General features: G+C 40.1%; 4 protein-coding genes and 1 non-coding gene across 8 annotated transcripts in view; 4 read left to right on the top strand and 1 right to left on the bottom strand.

The window, feature by feature from the left end:
- Positions 1 to 596: 596 nt before the first annotated feature.
- LOC111225685 (MARCKS-related protein-like) lies at positions 597 to 3,517 on the top strand. Its single transcript, XM_022750700.1, has 2 exons — positions 597 to 894; positions 2,136 to 3,517. Exons 1-2 carry the CDS (start codon positions 811 to 813, stop codon positions 2,673 to 2,675), a joined length of 624 nt encoding a protein of 207 aa, XP_022606421.1. The 5' UTR covers positions 597 to 810; the 3' UTR covers positions 2,676 to 3,517.
- A 1,073-nt stretch (positions 3,518 to 4,590) lies between these two features.
- trnas-gcu lies at positions 4,591 to 4,672 on the top strand. The gene has a single exon. It is a non-coding gene; the product is annotated as a tRNA-Ser (tRNA).
- Positions 4,673 to 5,385: 713 nt separating this feature from the next.
- On the bottom strand, positions 5,386 to 12,555 carry LOC111225434 (gap junction beta-4 protein-like). The gene is made up of 4 exons (XM_022750299.1): positions 12,411 to 12,555; positions 8,611 to 8,823; positions 6,799 to 7,100; positions 5,386 to 6,716 (listed from the first exon to the last, which is right to left on the bottom strand). Exons 2-4 carry the CDS (start codon positions 8,779 to 8,781, stop codon positions 6,374 to 6,376), a joined length of 816 nt encoding a protein of 271 aa, XP_022606020.1. The 5' UTR covers positions 8,782 to 8,823; positions 12,411 to 12,555; the 3' UTR covers positions 5,386 to 6,373.
- Positions 12,556 to 13,854: 1,299 nt separating this feature from the next.
- On the top strand, positions 13,855 to 19,896 carry LOC111226033 (protein tyrosine phosphatase type IVA 2-like). Of its 3 annotated transcripts, none has more exons than XM_022751113.1 (8): positions 13,855 to 13,941; positions 14,713 to 14,851; positions 14,958 to 15,085; positions 15,489 to 16,203; positions 16,294 to 16,386; positions 16,685 to 16,815; positions 17,841 to 17,915; positions 18,077 to 19,896. In XM_022751113.1, exons 4-8 carry the CDS (start codon positions 16,108 to 16,110, stop codon positions 18,186 to 18,188), a joined length of 507 nt encoding a protein of 168 aa, XP_022606834.1. In that variant the 5' UTR covers positions 13,855 to 13,941; positions 14,713 to 14,851; positions 14,958 to 15,085; positions 15,489 to 16,107; the 3' UTR covers positions 18,189 to 19,896. The 3 variants fall into 3 exon arrangements, with proteins under 3 accessions (XP_022606834.1, XP_022606835.1, XP_022606836.1); XM_022751114.1 differs by having other exon boundaries at positions 14,716 to 14,851; XM_022751115.1 differs by lacking the exon at positions 14,958 to 15,085.
- Positions 19,897 to 22,545: 2,649 nt separating this feature from the next.
- Positions 22,546 to 25,500, top strand: part of LOC111225440 (apoptosis-stimulating of p53 protein 1-like) — a 47,469-nt gene continuing 44,514 nt past the window's right edge. For both annotated transcript variants that reach the window (XM_022750312.1, XM_022750314.1), the window contains exon 1: positions 22,546 to 22,763. In XM_022750312.1, coding sequence (XP_022606033.1) covers positions 22,755 to 22,763 — 9 coding nt within the window. In that variant the 5' untranslated portion in view covers positions 22,546 to 22,754. The remainder of the gene's footprint in view (positions 22,764 to 25,500) is intronic.

Below are 25,500 nucleotides of genomic sequence, written 5' to 3' on the forward strand. Positions count from 1 at the left end.
GAAGTCCGTGTAGCAGAAATATTGTTTGGTCTCTGTTTCCATCTTGCAACGCTTCAGATTGATTTTATAACTCAATGAGGTTTCAATCCTTAAAGTGGCAACCACTTGATCTGATGAAAAAATTATGATGAAATCTTTAAAGTCATCTGTAGTGTGTCTCACTAGTGAATTCATAGTAACATTAATGGGATTTGTCCATTATTGTATCAATTCACCTCCCCTTTGAAATTATACGCTATTCAAAGACATTTTATTTAAATGATGAATGAAGTGATGATGATGAAGTGACTCCTCAGGTATTAAAAATGATAACTCCTGCCTGTCCGTTTCTTGCAGCACATATGCAACAAGTGCTGAGTAAGTTCATGAACAAAGTTTAAAAAGTCAAAAATGTCCAACATCTTCCAGACATGTGAAACAGTGGGAGAAGTCTTGCTGATGGTCGAGCTGAGCAGCAGACTGTTGCAGTGACAGGGGGGTGAAGGAGGCCCATCCCCCGGCCTCAGATTGGACAAAGCCCGGCTGTCACGCCCGTGGGAGGAGACTCTGGTCGATTTTGAGGCGCGGTTGAAATACTCACAGTCGTATCCCTGACATCCTTTAATTTGAGCTCAGCCGCCGTGGGGTCCACACACACAGAAGGGGGATCTTCTCGTTTCCAAACCCAGCTAGGAGAAGGAGATCCGGTCGGATTTTTCACCTCTTTGGCAAGATCTTACCTATCCCAGATCTGGATTTTTAAATCTCAAAAACTCTTCGAGGTTTTTCTTTTTCGATTTTATTTTTTGTTCAGAACACCTAAGGAAAAAAATGGGAGCCCAGTTGTCCAAGGGTGGAGTAGCTGCTGAGGGGAAAGCCGCCGCTGACCCTGCTGCTGCCAAAGCCAACGGCCAGGTGAGTAAAGCGGGCCTGACACACCGAGCATCAGCGGGGAGCCACATGGCTCCCAACGCCCACTGGCAGCATGGGTGCCACGGTGGGGCTCAGGGCTGCGATGGGAGCTGAGCTGTTGCTGTTTCACGCTCAGACCCGAGAGCAGACTCAAGAGTTCTGTTACTCACATGTCTGTAGGAAAAATCAAAGTGAAAGAAATTAAAACAGGTTGTCTGACTCGAGGGGACCTCCAGCAGAGCAGCCGTCGAGTGGCCACGCTCGTCCCCGCTCAGCGCGCACCAGACCTGCCTTTGTTAATTCTGTCTGCTGCTCCCACAGGAGCCATCCGCCGCACATTTACTCTAAGAATGACACATTCGGGTGGAAATATGTGTTTGGACCGCGTTTTCTCTCATGAGTTGGCCGTAGTCGGGCAGATAGTCACTCTCACGTCGAACAAAAGATGCGAAGCAAACGGGTGCAAAGGATGCAAATGTGCCCTGCTGGAGGCGCATTTTGCGGAGTTGCAAACAAAGCGCCGACAGTCGCCAGTTCAAACCATTTGCTCCAAACTCTCTGCTTTCAAGCGCTTTTCGTTTAGGTTGAAATGGAAGTTTGTGGAAATAAATTGCACTTTGATGACTGATATGATTGTTAATTGCTGTTTGTCGGGAGCGTAAACTGAGTCTAGCTTCTGATGCCCGTTTACACATGTTGATGAACACGGATCGGTTAGACTTGAGGGACTTCTAAAACCTCCGATCATGAGGGCGGTAGATTCGTTGATTATGAGTCGTAAATTGACCGTGGCTTTGTCTGTGCCGCGGCTGATGTGCTGTTTGAGCTCTGGCCACACTGAGCTCACGCAGGGAGCTGTGGTAGATGTGAGCTGCAGCTCTTGGATGAGAGCAGAAACCAGGTTTCACGGGGATTCCTTTGTTCCCCAATTCGCTGGCTATGTTGACGTTTAGATGCAGCACTACTGCCCCCGTGTGTCCGTCCAGAGTCATGCAAACAGCTGTTGAATCCCCCTCTGAACCACTGTCAGGGCAAGCAGCTTTCCCCAAGTATGGCTGGATTAACTATTTAAATGGGCTAATGCTAATCTGCCACATGATTTGTTTGCTACATTGAAACACATTTCATCTACAGTTTATTCATCTGTATATTTTGAGTAATTCCCTTTTCCAGAGCCAATGTGTTTGTTTTGGCCCAGTTTGAATATATTAATTCATAACTAATGAGAACCCTCTTTTCTGCAGGAGAATGGCCATGTCAAGACCAATGGTGATGTGTCAGCCAAGCCCGATGGGGAAGTGGCTGCTGCAGATGGAAATGGAACAGCCGAACCAGCCAAGGAGGGTGAGACCAGCGCCGGAGATGCAATCGAGCCCGCTCCTGCAGCTGAGGGCGAGGCTGCCAAAGCAGATGGAGAGGCCGCCAAGGATGGCAAGAAGAAGAAGAAGTTCTCCCTGAAGAACTCCTTCAAGTTCAAGGGCATCTCGCTGAAGAAGAGCAAGAAGGGCAGCGAGGAGGGCAAGGAGGAGGCCACCTCCCCCACGACCGAGGACAAGCCAGAGGAGAACGGCCATGCGGCCAAGGAAACCAAAGAGGAGACGCCAGCCGTTGAGGCCAAAGAAGGCGAAGCTGCCGCCGACGCTGCTGCAGCTGCACCCGAGGGAGAGACCAAGGCGGCGGAGGAGGCGGCCCCAGCCACAGAGGCTGCTCCAGCTGAGGAGGCCGCCGCCCCCGCCGAGGGCACGACACCTGCAGCCTCTGAGGGCGAGGCCAAGGCAGAGTGACTGCACCCCGCCACGGCACCTGAACTGATTTTCCAAGATTAAAGTATATAAATATATATATGAGAGACTCGTGCCACGTTCTTAAAGTTATAAACAAAACTACAAAAGAAGACAAAGGATATATCACGTTTGCTGATTCAACCACCAGTTCACTGCCTTTTATTAGTTCTTCGACAGACGGAATCTCACCGGGCCCTCTCATGATGAAAGTGTCGGCATGTGTCGCCCCCTCATGGTACACACGGGGACTGGCGTGTGGCGAAGGTAATGGATTGGACGTGGAGCGAATCAGGAATACTGACTTATTTTCCCAATTCATGGAGAAGCATCCTTTTTAACAGCGTGGCAGCCCTATAACATTTTATTTTTCTTTCTCATCTTTTTGGGATCTAAAAATTGTCACCGTTGCAGAGCGGGGTAGACCATCTCCTTCACTCGAAATGACTGTTATACGGACACATAAACCTTTCAAATGATCTTATTAATTTTTAGAATTCTACATTCCTATGTTTTACCCCCAAATTTCAAGTATTTTGTCATGTATAGAAAAGTGAAAATCGAGGAGGGGAGGTGGAAAAAGAGCTATGTCTTTGTTCGTGCATTTTCATTCTTTTTCTGGCTAAAACCACATTCAAGCTTCTTGAGTATTGCAGTGTTCACATTTCAGAGTTTATGACGCAGGGGTTGGGATTGTGTACAAAATGTGAGCTTTTTATCTGCAAACTGTCTCTGTAAATATGTTTTGGCCAATATTTTTGGTTCTCTTTATTTTGCTATCGTTTGAAGATGTTAATGGTTTTATTGTAACTTTTAATAAGGGTAAATAAATGTTTGATCCCCTCTGTCTGTGTTCTGCCTTGTGTTTCACACCATAAGACACAAAACTGATACGAAATGGAAAGTTAGTCTTCTTTCAGGCTTTCGTTTTCATAAGGAGGTTTGTTCAGGTATTATGTCACGCATATACACATAAACAGTTATATAATAGAAACTGGTCTAAATCATTTATACATATATATGTATATATTTCTTAAATAAAAGGTTATTATTGGAAAAACTATAATTTAGATTAAAATATATAAAAATATAAACAAGTTTTCACATCACTTACATCACCTAGATTATGAAAATGGCACAAGAAATTGAAAACATTTGTTGCTTGTGACTCCAGATGAGGACATAAGATCTGGTAATGCTAATTTAAGGAGAAGATGAACAACTATAAAGGTTGCAGAGGCCTGAGTCATACTTGGTTTGTCCTTGTGCGCATAACACTTACAAAAGTTCACACCTGCACCAATATTCTGTAGGAAATACATTCATATACTTGGTATGAATACATCCACTTACATACAATTTGATTTATCTTTTTTTTTTTCTGATATTCATTTTTCACACTACCCCTTTGGCAAAACAGTAGTAGCACGCCATATTGCAGTCCACTAAACATGATACTTGTGTGCATGACAAATAAACCTTTAAATCCAAATAATGGATTCTGTGGATGTAGAGCTGGAGGCATGTCTGTACCAGGGAAAGGGGATTTGATGTGCGCCAGAGACAGCTCCACACAAGCTTCATTATAGGCTCTCTTACATCATTAAAAATTAATTATGCCAACATATATTTGATATGTAGTCATCAGATGGCGGAATCAGACCCATTTAAATAAGAAATTCCTCGTCAAATAGTTAACATACCTCGTTTTAATTTGCTTGTCTCTGGCTCCCTCTGGTGGACTGAAACGTGTATGGAGCGTGACTCTGCAGCCTGTTGCTCACTGTAAACATGTCCCGTGCGTCTACACGTTGGTTGTGTTTGGTGACTAGCCAGAGTTTTAGCTAGTGTTCATGTGTGTATCAGAGATATATATAGCTGTATCACAATATTTAACATCTTTTCCTGTGGTTTACCAGACGAGGTGGCCGAGTGGTTAAGGCGATGGACTGCTAATCCATTGTGCTCTGCACGCGTGGGTTCGAATCCCATCCTCGTCGCATCGGACATTTTCTGTTTGAAGACATAAATGTTCAGTGCAATATCGCCCATTAACTTGAAATTAATATACATAAAACGGGTGACACAGTTGTCAAACGTATACTTCATTCAATTGCTAAGAAAATTTCCTAGAGAATGCATTTTTCATTATTAGTTAATATTCAAATAATGGCATATAAATGAAAAGCCATGCTCTTAGGGGGTTTTACAGAGGCAGTTGAAGGCAGCATGTAGAGTTGTCCTTAATGTCCACATGGTTGAGGTACCTGCATCGCTCATATGATCAGCTGTGAGGGTAGAGAGGTGTTTTTTCATCTTGATGAAGCACAGACGGAATGTAGGTTTACCCAAATCAGTATGAGTTCACTGAAGCAGCTTTTTCTTTTTAAACTTCTCTTCTTATTTAAAACGTATTTAGACAAAATCGCTAAAAATATCTTTAAATAGACAAATAGAATGGTCAATTTAACGAAGACAATGCTGTCGTCTAGTGGTCACATAGTGAAACTATTTTCAGTATTTCCCTGATGTTTACAATATTAAATACAACCTAAAGTTGTTCATAGACTTCTGCTGCTTTTTTTAAAAAAAAAATTTTTTTTTAAACCTTTCCTTTCACTAGTGAGTTTGTCAGTGATATTATGAGCAGCATCATAATTCATGTGCAAATCCTGTGTATCTGTGGGAAAATAACAAAAAGACAGTCTAGAACTTGATAAGCATTTTTATTTTATAAGCAATAAAATCTATCAGTATAACAGTAAATAAAAATAAATTGCTATATCTTAAAAGGAACGATTTGACCACATCATGATATTCCAGTTGACTCTCTTTGAGTGTGGGCATGAAACTAAAAATGAAAGTAGAAATGACCTTGTCCTTAAACATCAGTCTGTCAGCTCAGCTAAAGTCCTGCCTGTACTGCAGGACTACAGCCTCAAGTCCATCCCGTCCACTCATATTAAATAACAAAAATGCAATAATGTTGCTGTAATATAAATTTTAAATGCTGATAATTGAGTGACCTTAACAAGTTCCACTTAGGAATCAGCTGGTTGTCAGTTATATGAAATATGAGATTCAGTAATCCACTCAATTTATCTGTGCTGTGATGAAGTCCATTCATTACTCACAGTAACTTGCTGACCAAAAAGCTCTTAGAAATCCAAATCTATGATTTAAACCAGCTTTCTTGGGGGAAAGAGTTCAACCTTGGTGGATAAATTGCTGATGGCATTTTGTTCACTGCAGTAGAAGAAATATGAATGTGCAAAGCACTGGAGGAGGCATCGTTCTCTCAGTCAGTCTGTTAATAAAGCTATTTACAGTGTTGAAGATACCAAGTGTTGTGATCTAGAATATGTGATATATTGATGTTGATGATGAATCAACATCATGCCCCTGGATGTCTCTCCTTGTATAGTACATGGTACAAAGTTAAAAATGTGATATCCAAACATAGTAATCCTAGTAGTACTCTTCTTTAAGTGACGTCTTACAACACACCACCAGCCAGTGTTGATGATCCTCTTAATGGAGAACCATGTGTTTTTCTTGTTCAGCTCGATCACAGGATCATTATGTACAGGCTCTGAACCTTTCATTAGTCTTTTGGTTGAATAGTCTTAGGTAGGTAGCCTGTGTTCCTGTTGTGCGGTCACCCATCAGAAACAAACCCATAGCTTAATAACCACTGTGTCCTATAGTGTTGTAGTTGCACTGCCTTCTCTGATCTTGTCCCTCCTGTGTAAACTCAGCTGGCTCTCTGCCAGCGTTGGATCGGTCCTCCGATACTGGGACCTTGGTGGGGCTATGTTGGTGAGCTCATGTTGCTCTGCAAATATCAGTCTCTGGTTCTCGTGTCGGATCCTCAACAATTTGCTGATGCGCTTGCCTATCAGATAAATCATCTCACAAATACACATGAAGATGCACAGTGCACTGGATATGACCATGAACAACATGAAGATCTTTTTCTCCGTTGGACGGCTAATGAAGCAGTCGACAGTGTTGGGGCATGGATCCAGTGTACACTTGGATAACCTGAAAGAAAAGAGTAAAACAAGTTATAGCTGGTGCAAAACACCATGTTTTCATTTGACAAGTAATAAGATACAAGCATCACCTGGGCAGGTCATATCCATGGTATACCCTGTATAGAATATAGAGAAATGATGTGTCGAATCCAGCTTTGAAGACCAAACTAAGCAGATATGTCCACCACAGCCCCCCTCTCTTCTTGCCTGGGTTGGCATACAGGTGAGAGCCGTGGTTCAGCTCCACATATTTCTGGTCCTTTCCCTCGCGGTATTTAACATGAGCTATCACCATCAGAGATGGACACGTGACAAAGATCAGCTGCAGCGCCCACAGACGGATGTGGGAGATGGGGAAGATGTGGTCATAGCAGACATTGGTACAGCCAGGCTGGAAACAAAGTTAAAAAAGATTAAAAAAAATAATGTTATATTTTGTAATTACTTTTTCCATAATGACTCTAATGTCATCTGTAATGGATAAAATAACTGATAGCAAGTTGGTAGGTTGTTGCATTCATGCATTCAGACAAAAAAACTGAACATAGGCTAAAATAAGAGCCAATACTTTTATTTTATACAAGGTAATATGCCTGCCATGAGGAGATAAATACATAACAAAAGTACCACTACATTATGCTGTCAGAATGAGATATCAGGTCAGACGTCTGGTGAAGGTTTTAATACCTATACAGTGGTATAATAATGCAACTGCATTACTTGCAGCCTCTTGGGCCTGATCTCAAGCAAAAAAAAACAGGTATATTTTACAGTTTTGTTTTCCCACAAGAATTCTTAGCAAAAATGAACCAATCTAGCAAGTCAGCTGGAGTATTTTCTTTCTGCAGTTTCTTATGTTATTTCTTATTTAACTGTTGATTAAGATTTGTGTTCTAATGGTCTGAGACAGAATTAAAAAAAACAATTATACTGGTTAAAGGTCAAGCTCTGAAGATAAATCTGATAGCTTATAAATTAACAGCCTAATATATACTAAAGTATTAAAGGGCCAGTCGAGCGATTTAGCACCACTTCTATTAGGTTTCTATTTAGGTTTAGGAACCCACAAGAGATAGATTAAAAAAAGAAGGTCAAATTGAGGCATGAGAAAGCCTTACGTTTAAGCCAGGCTCAGACTACAGAGCCCGGCCTTCACTTCAAAAACACTGCATCCTACGCTTCCCATAATACATGTCCTTCAGTCCACGCAAGCTTTCTGTGACATCATCAGGGTAATTTTTCAGAAAACCCGACTTTACTGTTTTCACAGGTCGGGTATGGTGACGAATAAACTGTTATTCATGTGTCAAACTCACAAAGACGAGTACAGGTGGTCAAACTTACACAAACAGTTTAAACTGTCCTTTAAAGGGTTGGTACACACAAATTACACAAAACATTTTCTCTCTTTCATTTAGTGGCGTGTAGCCATGTAGATAGTTTTGTAGATATTGAGATATCTGTTTCTGAGATCTCTGCCTCTACACCAATGTAATGGTGACTGGTATTTTGTCTGGAACAAATATGGGCGAAACATTTAGCTACACGGCTCTATTTTTTGACCTGAAAGATAGATTAAAGAGGTTAACTCCATGCTGTATCAACCAGTTTAAGGTGCTTCTAAATTTTCTATGAATCTGAATTCATCATTCAAATTAGAAAAATGTTCATGAGCTGCCTTTCAGTGGGAAACTCAGTGAAACAGTGAAAGTGCAGATCTGTAAAGTTTCATGACTGAATCTTGCACAGTTGTGAAGCTATGTCCACAGGCATGTTAACACCTCCAGGACCACATTTTGCCATGATGACACACACACACACACACACACAGACTCACAAGGTGGAAACAATACAAGCCACCCTGTTGCAGCTAGTAATAAAGAGTTGCTCTTCCATTTTACCTGCCGGGTATTACACACAAAGTCTTTGCTCTCGTCGCCCCAAACCCTCTGCGCTGCAACCACAAACACCAGCACGCGGAACACAAACACCATGGACAGCCAGATCCTCCCAAATGCAGTGGAGTATTTATTGACTCCACTCAACAGACTCTCCAGCCCCGACCAGTTCATCCCTGCTGCTGCAATGGGCTGGCTGAAAGACGCAAGCGCACCCTGTGAAACAGAGGAAGAAGGAAAGAAAGAAACTTGTTATGTTTCCACGTCCTTATGACAAGATAAAACCAGATCATGGCTGAATCATAGGTGTTTTCCTAAGATATTGCTTTTAAATGTCTTCTCTCTAAGAAGGTCAAACTTAGACGAGCTACGGTTAAGGATTAGCCACAACTTGCCCAATCCAAAACATACCAGTAATACTTATGTCAGATGCACCAGCTGCACCCTAAACTGGTATTTCTGTCACAGAGCTTGCATTAGCTTGTATGAATCGTTCATACCAACTACATTACAAATCTGCTTCTTGACTGTGTGTATGCAGTAAATACAGTAGATTGAATTCAACCAACTGACTTGGTCTAATGCTTTATAAATTATTATACAGGATTATTAATGTTAACACCTTCCCCACGAAGGAAACGTCCACACATGAGTAACCTCAACAAGATGTACACAGGCAGCAGAATATAATGTCATGTTATGCTCATGGTGGAAAATTAATGTCTTTGTCAGATGGTTGGAGCGGTTGATGGATAAATCAATGTACCATCTGTTTTTTCAATACTGATGCATGAAGATATGAACAAAATAGTAAAACTATCTTTGGAATTTACCTTGACCTACCAGCAATTTTAAGTTAATGCAACAGGTAAAATTTGAATTTAAATTTACCTGTGAAGGAAAATGAAGGCAACATTTTAAAGGAATAGTGTAACATTTTGAAGTATACGTTTAATCTCTGCTGGTTGCCTTGGTAAATGGTCCTAAGCAACAAATAGTGCGGCACACAAAGCCAAATAAAACAGCAAGCTCTCATTTTTACACTAGAGTTTTAGTCTAACTGTTTCCCCCTGTGTCCAATCTCTATGCTACGCTAAGCTATCAGGGTGCCGGATGTAGCTTCATATTTTGCATACACACATGAGAGTGGAATAGATATTTGCATCTAACACTTGGCGAGAAAGAGTATTTCCCAATATGTAAAACAATTTCTATAAATCTACAGTATGTAACTTTTCTTGAAAATTCGTTTCAGTTGAAATATAATCCAAAATATATGTTAATGTGGAGAGGTGCTATCAAAGGCTACAGTGCAGATACACTCACCAAGCACTTTATTAAGTACCAAGTACCAAGAAAACATTCCCCACACCATTACACCACCTGGACTGTTGACAGAAGGCAGGTTGGGTCCATGGATTCATGCTATTGACACCAAATTCTGAGTCTACCCATCCAGATTGATCAGACCAGGCTATGTCTTCCCAGTCTTCACCTCTCCAGTGTTGGTGAGTCTCTGCTCACTGTAGTCTCACATTTCTGTTCTTGGTGACAGGAGTGGAACCTGACGTGGTCTTGTGCAGTTGTAGCTCATCTGCCTCAGGCTTCAACATGTTGTGTAACCTTTCCGTCAGCTCCAACCAGTCTGATCATTAACCTCTGACCTCTCTCATCAACAAGTCCGCAGGACTGCTGCTTACTAGATGCGTTTTTGTTTTTTGCATCATTCTGACTCTAGAAACTCTTGTGTGTGAAAGAGATCAGTAGTTTTAGAAATAATCAAACTGGCACCAACAATCATGACATGGTCAAACTCACTGAGATCGCACTGCTGCCACATGATTTGGCTGATTGCATGAATAAGCAGTGTACAGGTGTTCCTAATAAAGTGCTCAGTGAGTGTATATTCCCCTCTACAGTTTCTGAGCAAGTTCTGTCCTTCTAACCAACCAGTGAAAGCCAAAGACTTTTTTGTCTTATAATTAAAGTAGTAATGAGTTTTACCATATGATGGTATCAATAAATGTTATAGTCATCATTCTAGACACACTCATCTACACATGCACGTGTCTGGTGTTTATGCTTAATTACTGTGTATTTACAGTTTATCGTAATGAGATTGACTCCTGGGGTCAATCATGCTACATTCACTGATTCTTAAACATGAGCCTTGATCAGTCTTTGTTTGTCCATATGCTCCACCATGGACCCTGTTTAGTCTGTACACACAGCTGCTGTGTGTGTAGTTGCTGCTGTCTGCTGCTGCTGCTGCTGCTGCTGAATGAACACAGTGGAAACACCAGTAGCTGTATGTGTGTGAGGGTAATGAGGTTCAAGAATGAAACAATCCAATATCATCTGTCCAGTATAAATACAACTTAAATCATAAACCTTGTGGCATGTGTGCGGTTTCAGGGTTTATGTTGCCTAGATACTGGGTTGTGTGTGCGTGTGTGTTTAACAGATGACTCTTTCCTTGCAAACAAAATCCAATGTACACTGATCTGCACAGTTTTCTATTGAAGTCTCATGGTTGCCGTAGAAACTTGTGGCTTACATTATATAGATATAAATCTTCATCTTTTCGTTTGCTATTATACAGGAGACTAACTTTCCGCTTAATTGGTGTGAAACACAATAACAGAATCATTAAAAATGTGTATCTAATACAGTATTTCACCGCAGACACTGTTCCTATCACACGTCAAACCCATGTGTTTACAGTATGTGCAGAAAATGTCAACGCTGTAACCAGGTTTAATGTCGTTGTATGTTGACATAAAGGATGTATACAGCAATTAGTAATTAAGCAATGGAAGGTATGTGAGGGTGGGGTTTTTTTCACGTAAAACACAAGGAATTTATGCTTTTTTTGTAAAACATAAGGTAAAAGAAGTCACTGCTAATGTGGTTTCCCTCTAGGTTACAAGAAAAACAAGAAACATTACATCCATATGGGATCTGTGACACCATCCTCAGGCATGTATGGTTTCTGGCACAGTGGAGGATCACTCACTGTTTAGAAAAGAGTAAAATATTTAGATTTCGAAGAACAGAAGTGGCTCAGCACTGAGGACTTTTCTGTCTTAACACTTTAAACTCCAATGCAGATTAGTTTTTCTCTTTCACATGGGTAAAATAAAGTAGGTTATCAGCACCAGTGAGACTTGTACAGGCTTGTAATGGCTGCTATGATGACACACTGCTCTGGGTTGATCATAATAAGACGTTTGCCATTTTCTACATTCATATTAGTATTTTTTTATACATGTATCCATCAGGAAGTAAGTGTCAAATGCTGCAAGTTAAATGTAGGTATTCATGTTATGCCACAAGTCTGAACAACAATCAGCTGAAGGAAGGAAGCAATTAGATACTTCATGTACCATCAGAGGCAATGTGGAAAGTTTTAGTGTGAGTATGCTATACTCCACCACGCCTTTGTCTGTGTGCTGAATCTACAGTTTATGTAAAGACCACTTTCTGTTTTATGTAATTGTTTCTTTATAACAATTACTCAGTATCCTCCCCTGAAATATTTGTTTCCTAGTCACAGGAAAAGTTACTCCCATTGTCTTTTTTAAATTTTTGACTGACTCCGTGGTTTCCCTCTTTGTTGGCATAACTAACAACTTGTATCCATATTGTTTTCGAGTTTAACAAGAAAAAAAACCCCACAACTATAACTAAGTTTGTGTACCGTATAAACACACCACTAGTTACAATCTTTTGTTTACCCCTCAGTCCAGACTTTAAGCATGTGATACAGTAAAGTGTAAGAAAATCAAACTAGAAAAACTTACCCGGTGCTGAAACCTTTCTCAAAAGAACCAAATGTGTTGACACCAGAAGGAGAAGATAAATGTACAGCACTGAAGTTAAATGTGATGAAAGAAAACGTAGTTTTCCGCTCCTTCCTCTCTCTCTGTTTCTGTCCCTACTCTCTCGCCCTTTCTTCAGAAATCCTGCCAAACCAGATTCAGCAGCTGCTACGTCATCACACACAGACACGCACACACACACTTGAGCACAGGCTTTACATGTCCTGTCTTGTCAGTTTGTGGAGAATCCACTCCCTACAAGCCATGTAACCTTACACCTCATAAATAGGTAAAGAGAGAGACACATATGCTTTATTGAGCAAGGAAACAGGACATTTATCCTTGCCAACCAGCAAACCGGCTTGTTTTACTATATTCATAGGGTCGAAACCTGGGAGATCCCCTTATATTTGTGAAGTCTGACAGATTTATGGGAACCAAAATGCTGGACCCCACATGTTGAAATGGCTGTTTGAGGGTTAAGACTTGGTTTCAGGGTTAGTGTTAGCATCCGGTTTACGGTAGGGTTAGGTTAGTGATTGGGTTAGGAATTCAGTTGTGATGATTAAGGTTAGGGTAAGGGGCTAGGAAATGCATTTCAATGATGGGACCCGACAAAGATAAGTGTGCAAGGATGTGTGTGTGTGTGTGTGTGTGTGCTTGTGTGTGTAAGGAGTAAGAGACAGTGGGAGAAATGCCACACCGTCTACTATGCTGTTATGCAGTGTCCAGGAAGCCTGTGCAAATGTGCAGTGCGCAGTGAGTTCACACAGAAACTAAATAAATTGAGTATTTATCAGTTTCAGTATCTTATTGCAACAGTTTATTTTCAAGAGAATAGCTGCCATAAAATAAGATGAAACAAATGCTGTAAGTCTGAAAGTATACAAGACCATTGACCAATGTATTCATGAGCTGTCAATATATAGTTGTGTTGTCTGATAGTGAAATATATGAAGATGAAAAGATAAATGATGAGTAACAATTAAGAACATTTGAGATAGCATCACTTTACAACAATATGTACAGGTGGACAATTATGGTTTAAAACATGGTAGAAAATGTTGTAATGCCAGCAGGCTAAACGTTAGAGGTCAAGTTGTAAAGCACATAAAGGCCACACTAAAAAGCATATTTAATGGATTTTATTAATTAATTGTTTTTTTTTTGTGGCATGTAGGTAAAAACCTCCACTGACTTAAAATTAAAGTTTTAAAAACATCCATAACATTTCATCACCCAATTACAACTTTTTGTAATTTGTTTCACCACCAGCATTGGTTTATGTTAAATTTGCAAGAGGTGGGTTTAATAATGCCGGAAGTAGACTGTTGGTCTACAAATTAAAAGGGTACATGGGGGTAGGTTTTCGTGTTTTATTTTTGAAAAGCTTGCCGCCGGAAATTGTGATATTTATTGCGGCTAACTCGACATTTCTGTTCAACATGTCTCCTTTGCAGGCTCTTCTCACTCATTAGAAGCGTCTGGATTTTTCGTGAAACTACTACGTTTGGTAAGTATCTACGTTAATCGAGGGTCTTTGACATCGACGTAGTAACCGTTACTATTGAGTAACTAATGCTACCGTTGTTAAACAGCCCGCTGTTCTCGCTGTCATTCGGCTGTTATTGAAAAATCGGCGAATGCTTTAGCCTTGCAAGTGTTAGCTCGCTGTTTATTCTGGGAACATGGTTATTGACCTGGTTCTATATGACAGAAGGCGATGTTGATTCCTCTGGGGAGGTAGCTAGTTTTTAAGTCCTGCGCTAGCATTTTGTCTTTAACTGGTCATGACATTAGCTTTTGTATATACATTACCGTTAAGCTAGCTGGTTGATGTTTCACATTAGAACATCGACCTGGCAAACGTTAACAGTCAGCGCGGTTTGTCTTTGGCCATGGCTACGGCTGTACAGCCGTAAAAATAAGTAACTAGCTAAATACTGAGCTTCTAACAATTTGTAGTTAGCTGTGCTATTTAAATACTGTCGATGACTTGCAGGTGCAAAATCCGATCTCTGACCATTGGTAGAGTTTAGCTAACTGAACACCGTACCGTTCCGTTACTTTCGTGTGGACACAATGTCACTCTAAAGTCTATGTAAAATTAGATATTATCCAGAGACATAACCTTAACCGTCATATACACAGCATAGCAACACATAAGCCAATGGTCTTTTTTGTACAGGGAGGTTGATGTTGAGAATTTTTTCATGAACAGGTAATAAGGGGAGCTACTACACGCAGGTGGCTGAGCAGTGTTAACATGTTGTCTTCTACGCAGCAGGTTAGCAGCAAGCTAGCGGGCCGTTGTCAGCCAGGACCCAGAAAAGCAGCATCATCATCAATGGTGTGTCTACATCCCGGAGCCGTCACATTTTCCTGTGTCCGCTCAATGAACTATCTCCTCAGCTCTCATCACAGTGAGTGTTTATCAGTAGTCACTGCAACACTGTCTCACCTGTTGATACAATGACGAATTTAGCAGCTAGGCATCACACTTGCAATTCATTACTCTGTCTCTCTCAGGCTGCACATGTATGGCGTTTGCGAGGCTTGGAGGGGAGTTTTGCCAAGCCCAGCACCTGCTGCTTATTGTGGACAAGTGAACAGGAGACACCAGCTAGGCGCAATCACTGCCATTCACACACACACAGGTGTGTAGCCTAAAGACCGGTCGTGTCTTTATTCAGGAACATCATGAAAGAATTCTTCGTGTTTACTCTATTACAGTCCATAGACAGCAGAGAGTAGAGGTACAGTGAATCAGTGGCAATACAAATACTGATTTCAGTGTCCATTCATAGCTAGTCATTCATGTCACCCGGTGTTGGCCTATAAAAGACAAGAGTAAGTGCATGAAGTTTAAGGACATCATCCCATTCAGAAGTGGATATCAGATAAAAACATTTTAGTTAGTTTAGTTAGTTATATGAGACCAGTAGACAAAAAGATCATATTCGCATTAAAATAACGAGGAAAAACCAGTATTGAAGGATACTTTTAGTTGGGCTTATAGCATTGTAAAAATGAATGACTATCTGTGTGTCTGCCTCACAGGTCCTCACTGCCATCCTGCTCAACCCATATGAGGAGAAGCCAACCTTCAGTCTGTCGGCTGGCCTGGGGAGTAGGGGAGGCTTTGGTTTTAGTCCGGGAGTTTCCTCTCTGCTCTTCTCTTTTCCTGCTTTTCTTTTCTTCTCCACTATCTCATACAGATCTTCTCTGAATGGGCTAACGGATCTGAAGGGAAGGAAGGAAAGAAGGATAAATCTTTTTCTGTCTTCAGTTTTTTCCTTCTGGACTTTGGGTGTCCTCTCTCCAGTTGTTTTGATCCCAATCTGTTAGGTTTTGATTTTTGATTTTAACCAAGCCAATTTTAGTTTTTACTTCATTGCCAAGAAAAGTTTAGATTTTTTTCCTCTCATTTCTCTCCCAGGAAATTTATCTAGTCCGTTTTGGTTTTTATTCAAACTACTTTCTGTCGCCAAAGGAGTACAATATTTACATTCTTTTAATCTTTGCCCATAAATCATAATTCAGTTTAGTTATTTTTCTATTTTTGCAGTCAGAAGGAGTTTCACTTTGATTCGTTTGAAGACCTCCTACTCAATTTTTTAAAGCACAGTACTTTTCTGATCTTTAATTCTTTATTAACAAACCTTTTGTGGGTCTAAAAATGAACCGACCGGCTCCAGTGGAAATCTCCTATGACTGTCTGAGATTCCTCATCACGCACAACCCCACCAATGCACAACTGGGAAGGTTTATAGAGGTAGTGCATTTTTTTATCACAATTTTTAAATTTTGATTTATAGCTGAAACAAAAGTGACATGTTGTCTATAAATCTCTGTGTTTTGATAGGATCTGAAGGCATTTGGAGTTAACACCCTGGTGAGAGTGTGTGCTGCTACGTATGACAAGACACCAGTGGAACAAGAAGGCATACACGTTTTGGTAAGAATTACAGAGTGCATTAAAAATCCATTGTATTTCAAGCAGCAGTAGGCACAGCAAGCCATCAGGTTATTGACACAGGAACATTCAGCAACTGATAGCCATAACTAATCAGTTGCCATAGCAACATTAACCACGTAGAAATAGTGCAAACACCTCTAGACCATTCTTGATCGATGAATTGATTTTACCATGTTTCTCCAACACTAAGTCAGTCTAGATTTCAACCACAGAATCATGACAGCTGATAGGTTTGCAACAAAAAAGAGGTCCAATAAAGACTCAATTTTCCTTCCAGGATTGGCCGTTTGATGATGGTTCAGCCCCCCCAGACCAGGTGGTTGATGACTGGCTGAACCTGCTGCAGACAAAGTTTAGAGATGAGCCTGGCTGCTGTGTGGCTGTGCACTGTGTTGCTGGACTAGGACGGTCAGTATGGACACTAGATTATTTAAATGCTGATTATTACATGTTAATGGCTTCATTTGTTTTTTTTAACCAAAACACGTTAAAAAAAAAAGAAGATTCCTCATACGTATCCCTTATATTTAGTTATTGAGGAGCGGATGGGGAGTGTCTGAATCAGCTTTCACTGTCATTTACTCTCTTTATGCACAAGCTTATTTCTAGTACTTTTCCACTGGTCTAATAATCCCTCTAATATTACCAGTTCTAGCCAGCTGTTGTGAAATGTGACGGACAGACATTAGCCAAGGGGGTTAGCGTTAATTCTGAAAAGGCAGTGTCTCAGCTTTACACTGTCTTTGGTGAAAGATGTGGATATATTTTCCATTATGCCATTTAAGCAGAATGAATGTAATGCTATATGTTAACGGTTCATTAGCTGTCTTCCACTGGTAAGCCATCATATTAGTTAGCTTTGTGGCTAACTAATCTTGTAACAGGTAAACTGCAAGAAAGTGTTTTATAGCAGATGTCAGCTCCATAGTGATGAGGGAGAAAATGACGGGGCTGTTGTTCATTTACTTGCTAGAACTGTCTTACTAGACTTTCATAGCAAATTTGGTTGGTAATACAACAAAAACACTGGTAATAAAGTAGCTCAAGCTTAATTTAGTTATTGGCTTATTGGCTGTTACAAACACTGACAGTGATTTATCTGTTATTAGCATAATTCAGCCGAAATCAGCCTGCCAATGTATCACTCAGGCTCTAGTATAAACTTGGCATGCATTGTCAGTTGTGGTAATGTTGCACAGTTGCTAAGCTCTGTTTGCCATGGCCCTTTGATCCGTCGCTACAGGGGTCCAGAGTGAAATCAGGATTTAACCTGATAAAGAGTAAAGCTAGAGCCAAAGGATAGAGCACCAACTGAGTGGATGCACTGTTTTCAGGTCTGTGATTTATGCAGGGCTACAGAGCCAGAGCACTGTTGTTTCTGTGTTCCCAAACAGATGGTTGTAAGTTTTTATCCATTTGTTTTTTGTCCTCAGAGCTCCTGTGCTGGTGGCCCTGGCTCTAATTGAGTGTGGGATGGAATATGAAGATGCAGTGCACTTCATAAGACTGTGAGTACTAAGCTGTGATTCTACCCTTCACCATTTAACTTGATTGCCCTGAACAACTGCTCGGTCTTTTCATGTACCGTGTTCAGCACCATCCCTGTAGGTGCTCACACGCCTTTCACTGTTTTTTATAAAGCTGTCTCTTATCTCTCTTTTCCTGTCAGGAAGCGTCGTGGAGCGTTCAACTCCAAGCAGCTGCTTTACCTTGAAAGCTACAAACCTAAACTGTGTCTGCGCTCCAAAGATGCCAACGGTCAGAGCTGCTGTGTACAGTAGGAATCTGCAACACCACACATCTTCACTGCAACGACATAGGAGACTTAAATCTTTTGATGTTAAATGAAAAGTTGACGTCTTTGGGTTTTGTTTTTTTTTTTTTGATAATGTGAACCTATAAAATCTATTCAAAGCACTTCGTGGAATTCCAGAAATTCAAGGACCTCACTGCAAAGTTCTGCAAATATTCTAAAAAGTTTAGTCACGTAACCTCTGATTTTACATCAAAAATGAACCTAAAAAAGTGGAAGTGTTAAAGGTTTTTATTTCTGTTCCTTTGTCTTTAACCTCATCTTAATATGTAGCAAAACACAAAACCACACAAATACTTAGCACAGTAAAGGGAATCCCCACAGTCAAACAGAACAAATTTTTAACTGTCACTGTGAATTCAAGTTTGTTTAAAAAAAAAACAACAAAAAAAACAAAAAAAAAAAACAACATATATCACAAAGGTCACTCTCAATTCGATGATACAGGCGCAGCAACAGTAAATGCTGCTTATGTTAACAGACTGATTTAAAATGTTTATGTTTGGATCAATCGAAAACTTGGTATTTGTTCTAAGCAACAACACTACAAATGCTGAGTAAATAGTTGGCAGTATGTGCTCTCAGAGGCTTGCTGGTTTATTGCACATCAATCCTCACACAGATTTATTTATTCCAATCTTTGCTCACTGACCAAATCAATGTCCTGCAGCCAGAATGTGGTGTACACAATAAAGAACTAGGACAAGTTAGAAAACATTAAGAAATATGCTTAAGATTAAAAGAGGAAAAAAAAAAAAACGTGTCCTCAGTTTGATGCAAATGTGTGATATACTATATTTAAACAACACTACAATCTACCTACTTACTCTATGTCCCGAGTCAAAGTCATAGGTGCACAGTCTGCTTCTCTGGAACAAACTCACGTTGGCCGCACATGTTTGACACTGTCATTCATATTGTCACCAAGGCAACAGAGCCAACATATAAAAGATCAGTTGGTGAATGTATTCATAGAGGAATACTTAAAGGTTTTGGTAGATTATCAGCGTTTAGTTGTTGAAAACACAAACAAAATAATATCCTTAGTAGTGGCTGCAGTGGTTCATGCTTACATTTCACTATACAAAGTGTTAAGTGATACTCAACACTTTGTATGATTGAGCGGTAGCATATCCGTCTTTCTGCTAGATAATACTGAGTGATGATCTGTCCAGAAGATGCTGTTGATTGACAGTAAGCTCCATGCAAACACATGAGCATCTACTGTTAAAGATGGTACAGAAATAAGCTGGTATTTAACAGAGTAGGGGGAATTAGCTTTTAGATGCACAAACACTTAAGATCATTTTGATGACCCAGGTGTCTTCACTAAAAGGACAATCTTCCAAATACTTTCTGTATTCCTATTACAACAACCATAGAACAGGACTGTTGTGCCAACATGGCTGCCACTGAACACTTAATGGCCGTTGTTAATCTGCGGCTCTGTACCTACCTATCTGTCTGGTCAGCCGCTGTGTTCGTAAGATGCTGTTGGTCTTTGTGTTGTTACCATTTTTCTATAGGTTTTATTTTCTTTACCTTGTGTACCTTTTGATCTATTTGTACTTGTTATTTATTTATTGATTCCACTGTGTTTCTTTGTGAAATGTCCGTCTGCTGGGAAAAAAAAATCTACTAGTCCTCTTGGAAAATTAAAGTGTTTAGTACTGTAACTGCTGGGTTTGTTTTTTTTGGAACTATTTTGAAAATCATCCAGTTTTAAGTGTCTGTATTGTAAGTTTTAGAAAGCAAGGAGTTGTCAAACATCACACTTTCATTCTCAAGCATTTGAAGCATTTGGAATTAATTAAACTCTCAGGGTTGTGTCAGAATCAGATAACCACTGCAACCCTGATCACTTCTACATTGCATACATAATCAAGTCTATCTAATCCCTTTTGATAATACAAAGCTGTGACCTTCATATCAGTGGAAAACATGTTACATATTCCCCAAAGCACATTTTATGTATATACATTTGTAAATTCAGCTTTACAAACTGCAGATCTGCTTCTACAACAGTCCCAGGTCACAATGATTGGACTGTATGTAGCTGTACCTCTAACCTGGCAGCTGCCTAACATGAGGCTGAGCCTTATCCAGACCTCAGTGAAGTGTGTTTGTATGAGTGTGTGAGAGACAGTGAGAGATTGCCTGTGGCTGTGGTGATGCTGTGTGAATGTGGCTGTCAGAGCGGAATCGCAGCATCACATGGATCCAATGGATGATTCAAGGTTGATTGGTTTTATTGACTGACCTGACAACACACAAGCACAGGAACTAACCTTGAATAAAAGGGCCACATTGAATAAATACAATAAATGTCCATTAACTAGGTTTTAGACCCAATTTTTTTTAATTTAGCTCAATAATAGGCCGAGACTTCTAGCTGATTGATCAATTTGTCAGAAAAGCTAAAAAAAACAAACAAACAAAACAACTATCTTTATAACTGATGAATAGTTTAGTTAGAAAACAGTTAGTGGTTTCAGCTTCTTGAATGACAGGACTTGCTGCCCTTCTCTGAGCTCTGCCATTGTAAATGAATAACTTGTAGTTGTTTTGGTTGGACAAAATGAGACAGGACCTTGATAAAATGTGTTGATATTTTATAGATGGAAGGATTAACCAAAAAAATAATTGACAGAGTAATTAATGATGGAAAAAAATGTTAGTCAGAGCCTTAAGAAATTCCACTGATATTTTCTTTTTCCTAACTGTTTCATGTTCAATGCACAAAAAAATGGACAAATTACAAAACTACACATTACATCCTGGTGGATGTTTTCAAGGTAAGATTAGCTCAAACTCATTTGTTACATACAATCATTGGCAATTCAATAAAAGTGCTGTACAGTCATAAAACAGAAAATTTATTAAAACACTGATGCAGACAACACACTCAAGCAAAAACCTTGACCTTTTCAGATGGAAGTACCAATTTTTCTAACAAATGATGTTATTCTTGGAGTGTTTGTAACTAAAAGCTCTTCAGTCCAACCAGACAACTCATTAATGCCTTTTTCTGTGTGTACAATGCTGACAGCAGAACAGGACAGTTTTATATGAATGTATATAAAAAGTGGAAACAATAACTTCTATTCAGTTCAGTTCAACCCACCAATATAATTGCAAAGATATTCAACATCACTAAGTGTAATGCAAAACTTCAAATTAAGGTAAAAAAAGACTTCACCTGCATGATAATACAATAATACAATTAAACAGCGAGTGTAAAGAGACAAGTTAAGAAGTGTGTTTTCTGCCAGTGTGTTGTTTGCTCCTGTCGACAGTAGAGGGCATCAACCTCCTGTCAGACTGTGCACTTACTTTACATGTCATTTGCTGTTAAGTTAAAATGTAAGAACACTATCAATGTGTTCCTCAGGACTGAGTCCATGTAAAGTTTAACAGGCTGAACACATCAAATTGATAACTGTTCCCTGTAATGTTTCTGTTCTTATAGTATGTGCAATGAGTAATCCTTACATTGAGTGCGTACACACACACACACGCACGCACGCACGCACACAGGCCAACAGTGTCCTTGGCAGCTGAGTACAGCTCTGTCATAATCTGCTGAATTTATGACAGCTGAACATCTCTAAGCTGTGTGTGTGTGTGTCTGTGTGTGTGTGTGTCTGTGTGTTTGTTCGGTGTCCTATGGAGTCAAAATCACTCTTTCTTTCTTCTTTACATTTATATGCACAGACGGAGGGCGTGACCCAAAGAAATATCAAAATCACCATATTGAACAGTGGGATGCAGTGAGATAAAAATGATCAAGAATTATTTCAAGCCTGGTAGGCTCACACACACGCTCACACACTTAAATAAACAGTGTAGTAAAAGTTCGTTGTTGCTCACACAGCCGACAGAGGGCGCTCTTACCCGAAACAGCATAAATTAACAGGTCTGGAAAATAACATTGATTATTATATTGGTGATTGTTCCACCACCTATTTTTCCTACATATTTAACTGAACCTGTAGGCTATTTATCGTGAGGAGGAGGAGGAAGAGGAGGAGACCGGGGGGGAGGTTGAGGGGGGGCAGATGGGAGGGATGATCGGGACGGTGACCCAGTTCACCCTGCAGAGCAAACCGCTGATGATCAAAGGATGAAAATCACTGAGACTTTACTAATAAAACAACAACGGGTGTTCCCAGGTTCCTTACACACAGCTGCATTTCCTCTCTGCGCTTAAAACAGAAAAGAGAGAGACTGTGTGTCTGTGTGTGTAAGGGGGAGAGAGAGAGAGAGAGAGAGGAAGGAAGGAAGAGGGAGGGATTGAAAAGAGGAAAGTGGAGAGGAGCCGGAGTTTTTAGGTTTTCTGAGCATCTGGATATTTGGCTGGATCTGCAGTCAGAGAAGAAGAAGAGTTTTGGATGTATGGAAAATCACCTGAAACCAGAGGAAAAGACGAAAAAACCCCCCCCACACACATCAAAAGAGGAGCGGAGGAGAGACAGGAGGACAGGAGAAGTTCTTTTTCTAACGGGACAGGAGGATAGTTGCCAGACCAGCAGGAATGTTGCCGGTGAGTTTTCATTCATGAAACGTTTCAAAGAACGTAGAATTTTCTTTTCTCTGTGCTGGAATTAGCATCTTAAACGGCACCGTTTGTTGAAAGTTTGAAGACAGCTACAACTGTGAGGGGTTTCCAGTGAGTCCAAACTGAGCATGTGAGGGTGATTAGTTCAAACTGACGCTGCCGTCGTCCATAAGCGTCAAGGAGACTTAGTTACCTGCTGGGTTTCATACAGTTATTAGCTGTAATGAAAACCAACTTTTGATAGCTTGTCACAATCTGCGTATTCACTGAGAACACAGCTTAATGATGGACAGGAAGGCAAAGATGGCGGAAAAAGAGGGATATTTCTCTAAAGACACACAGACAGAGCAGATTTAAATTATTAGTATTTGTTTTTAGAGAAACAAACATGTAAAGACTATTAAAAGAACCAATGCTTTGAACTGCGTGAAGTTGCCAAATTATAAAAGCAGGCAAACCGGAAGTGGATCACTGAATTTTCAAAATAGAGCATATGTGAATTGTAATAATTCACAAATCCATTAAAATAGAACATTAATATGACATTAAGATAACATTTAATAAACTTAAACAAATAAAAAATATTTGAAATATTTGATTAAGTCATACAATCAAGTAGGAGACTTTGGACACCAATACAAAAAAACAAATACAATGCCCCGTTTTTAAAAGTAGCAAGGACATAAGAAATTATAGTTGATTTGATGACTTCAGAATAAATATTAAAGAAGCAAAACAGCAATTTACAATAATTTAAGATACTGGCAGTTATAGGAGATTCTGTGCTCTGTACCCACTGGAAAAATCCCTTTTTACAGTTTTAAGTGTTCTAATATTTTAGCTAGCTCTACATTCTTTTGAGTTTTATATATATATATATATATATATATATATATATATATATTTACACACTCTTTATTTTTTGTTAGATTGTATGTACAGTGTAGTACTGCAACACGTTCGTCAAGCGGGCTTTTATTTTGAAGGTTATTATCAGAAGTCCTGTTTTTCTTCTTTCTTCTGTTTGTCTTTACAATAATTTTAAGAGGTGTGTGTGTGTGTGTGTGTGTGTGTGTGTGTGTGTGAGTGTGTGTGAGAGAGAGAGAGAGAGAGAGAGAGAGAGAGAGAGAGACAACCCACTGGCACACCCTAACACATTTGCACACATAACACACATGCTTTTTTGCATGTGTTGGGCATTTGCTCATCATCCACAACTAGTAGAAACGTTGTCATATTTCATTCTGACCGTCTGCACTATATTCATGCATTAGTATTCAGCTCAAACACTGGATCTCATGAACAAAACTCTCAAAGTTTAATGTGCTGCATTTTACCCAGGTTTTACACAGAAACATTTCTTACTGACGTTCGTCATGAGGAGGAAATGGTCAGTGTTTCTCAGTGGATGTTATAAACATACACACAGTCTAAAGTTTGCATATATAGGAGGAAAAGGGTGATGTTGTATACTTAAATGCCTCTCATGCAGTAATCTCTGAGCCCTCCTTACAACCAGAATGAAGGTCTTAACCTGCCAGCACTGAAATGAGTAAACCATTAGTATTCCTGTTTCCATCCTGTCCTTCCTTTCTCAATCTCTCTCTCAATCTCTCTCTCTCTCTCTCTCACACACACACACACACACACACACACACACACACACACACACACACACACACACACACACACACACACAGAGAAAGAGAGAGAGAAAACACTACACCTCTTTGTGGCTGAGCTGGGCTGCTGTCAGCTCCAGACAATACGCTGAAGATATAGAGATGTGTTTACTGCTGGGACAGAGAGAGAGGGAGAGAGAGAGAGAGAGACAGAAACACAGAGAGAAATTTTACCTTGACCTTTCAACCCATCCTAAATGTCCTTCCTGGTTCAGGCCTATTCTTCTTCCTTTCATCCAAAGTACAGAGAGTTTTAGCTTTTGCCATTCTCCACTCATTGTTCACAGCTTTGTGAGTGTAAATCCTGACTTCCCCTGTGAAAATGTTTGCCTAAAGCTGCCCATCAACACAGCTACTTATTCATTAAGACTGCTGGGAGAAACGTAAAGAACGTATAGCTTGTCTAACAGCTTTGCGCTCACTTCTGTAAACAGGGCACCAGCTCACGTGATTGAGTATGATTTCATCTGACGACTTCTTCTGACATGTTGAGCAGCCGGCAAATATTTTCCTGGGTAGAGAGCTGGCAAAGTCGCTGCCACCACTTTCATTCCTCATGGACGCAGGAAGTCGTCCATGCTAAATCATAATATTAGCCACACTACTGCCAGTGCTGGACGTTCATGTTTCCCTCAGGATGAACTGTAATCACTTTGGTAACCGTCACCTCATAATCGGACCCTACAAGGGAGCTACAGAGGTCGTATTGGTGATCTTGTGGTCTGCTTTTACCATATAGTTTTTACAAGGATCACACCTGATTAGATAAAAAAAAAAAAAGATTTAGAAGTTTTAAGCTAACTAAAAATGTTTCAGAAATAATATAGTGGCCTTTTCCTCTGCAGGATTGATTCATCTTGGTGTTGCTGTGCTGCATGTGTTGCTGATTGAAGTTGCTACAATAGTTCCTGGGAGGTTGCTGAGATCAGATATTTTGTAGAAAATGTTCAAGCTATTCCATGAACATAAACGATTCATGGACATCAGACATGCAGGAGATACTGCAGACTGGTTTAGAAGTGTACAGGGCGTTTCTTTCT

This window comes from Seriola dumerili, unplaced genomic scaffold (genome assembly GCF_002260705.1).
Source record: "Seriola dumerili isolate Sdu_G_001 unplaced genomic scaffold, Sdu_1.0 BDQW01000149.1, whole genome shotgun sequence".
Classification (NCBI taxonomy): domain Eukaryota; kingdom Metazoa; phylum Chordata; class Actinopteri; order Carangiformes; family Carangidae; genus Seriola; species Seriola dumerili.

Excerpts from the sequence above, each read along its gene's own strand:
- LOC111226033 (XM_022751113.1), top strand. The coding sequence starts at position 16,108 with ATGAACCGACCGGCTCCAGTGGAAATCTCCTATGACTGTCTGAGATTC. Across the intron at positions 16,816-17,840 it reads TGTGTTGCTGGACTAGGACG|AGCTCCTGTGCTGGTGGCCC; the intron begins GTCAGTATGGAC and ends TTTTGTCCTCAG. Across the intron at positions 17,916-18,076 it reads GCAGTGCACTTCATAAGACT|GAAGCGTCGTGGAGCGTTCA; the intron begins GTGAGTACTAAG and ends TTTTCCTGTCAG.
- LOC111225685 (XM_022750700.1), top strand. The coding sequence starts at position 811 with ATGGGAGCCCAGTTGTCCAAGGGTGGAGTAGCTGCTGAGGGGAAAGCC. Across the intron at positions 895-2,135 it reads CTGCCAAAGCCAACGGCCAG|GAGAATGGCCATGTCAAGAC; the intron begins GTGAGTAAAGCG and ends TCTTTTCTGCAG.
- LOC111225434 (XM_022750299.1), bottom strand. The coding sequence starts at position 8,781 with ATGAACTGGTCGGGGCTGGAGAGTCTGTTGAGTGGAGTCAATAAATAC. Across the intron at positions 7,101-8,610 it reads TTGTGTGTAATACCCGGCAG|CCTGGCTGTACCAATGTCTG; the intron begins GTAAAATGGAAG and ends CTTTGTTTCCAG. Across the intron at positions 6,717-6,798 it reads CATGGATATGACCTGCCCAG|GTTATCCAAGTGTACACTGG; the intron begins GTGATGCTTGTA and ends CTTTTCTTTCAG.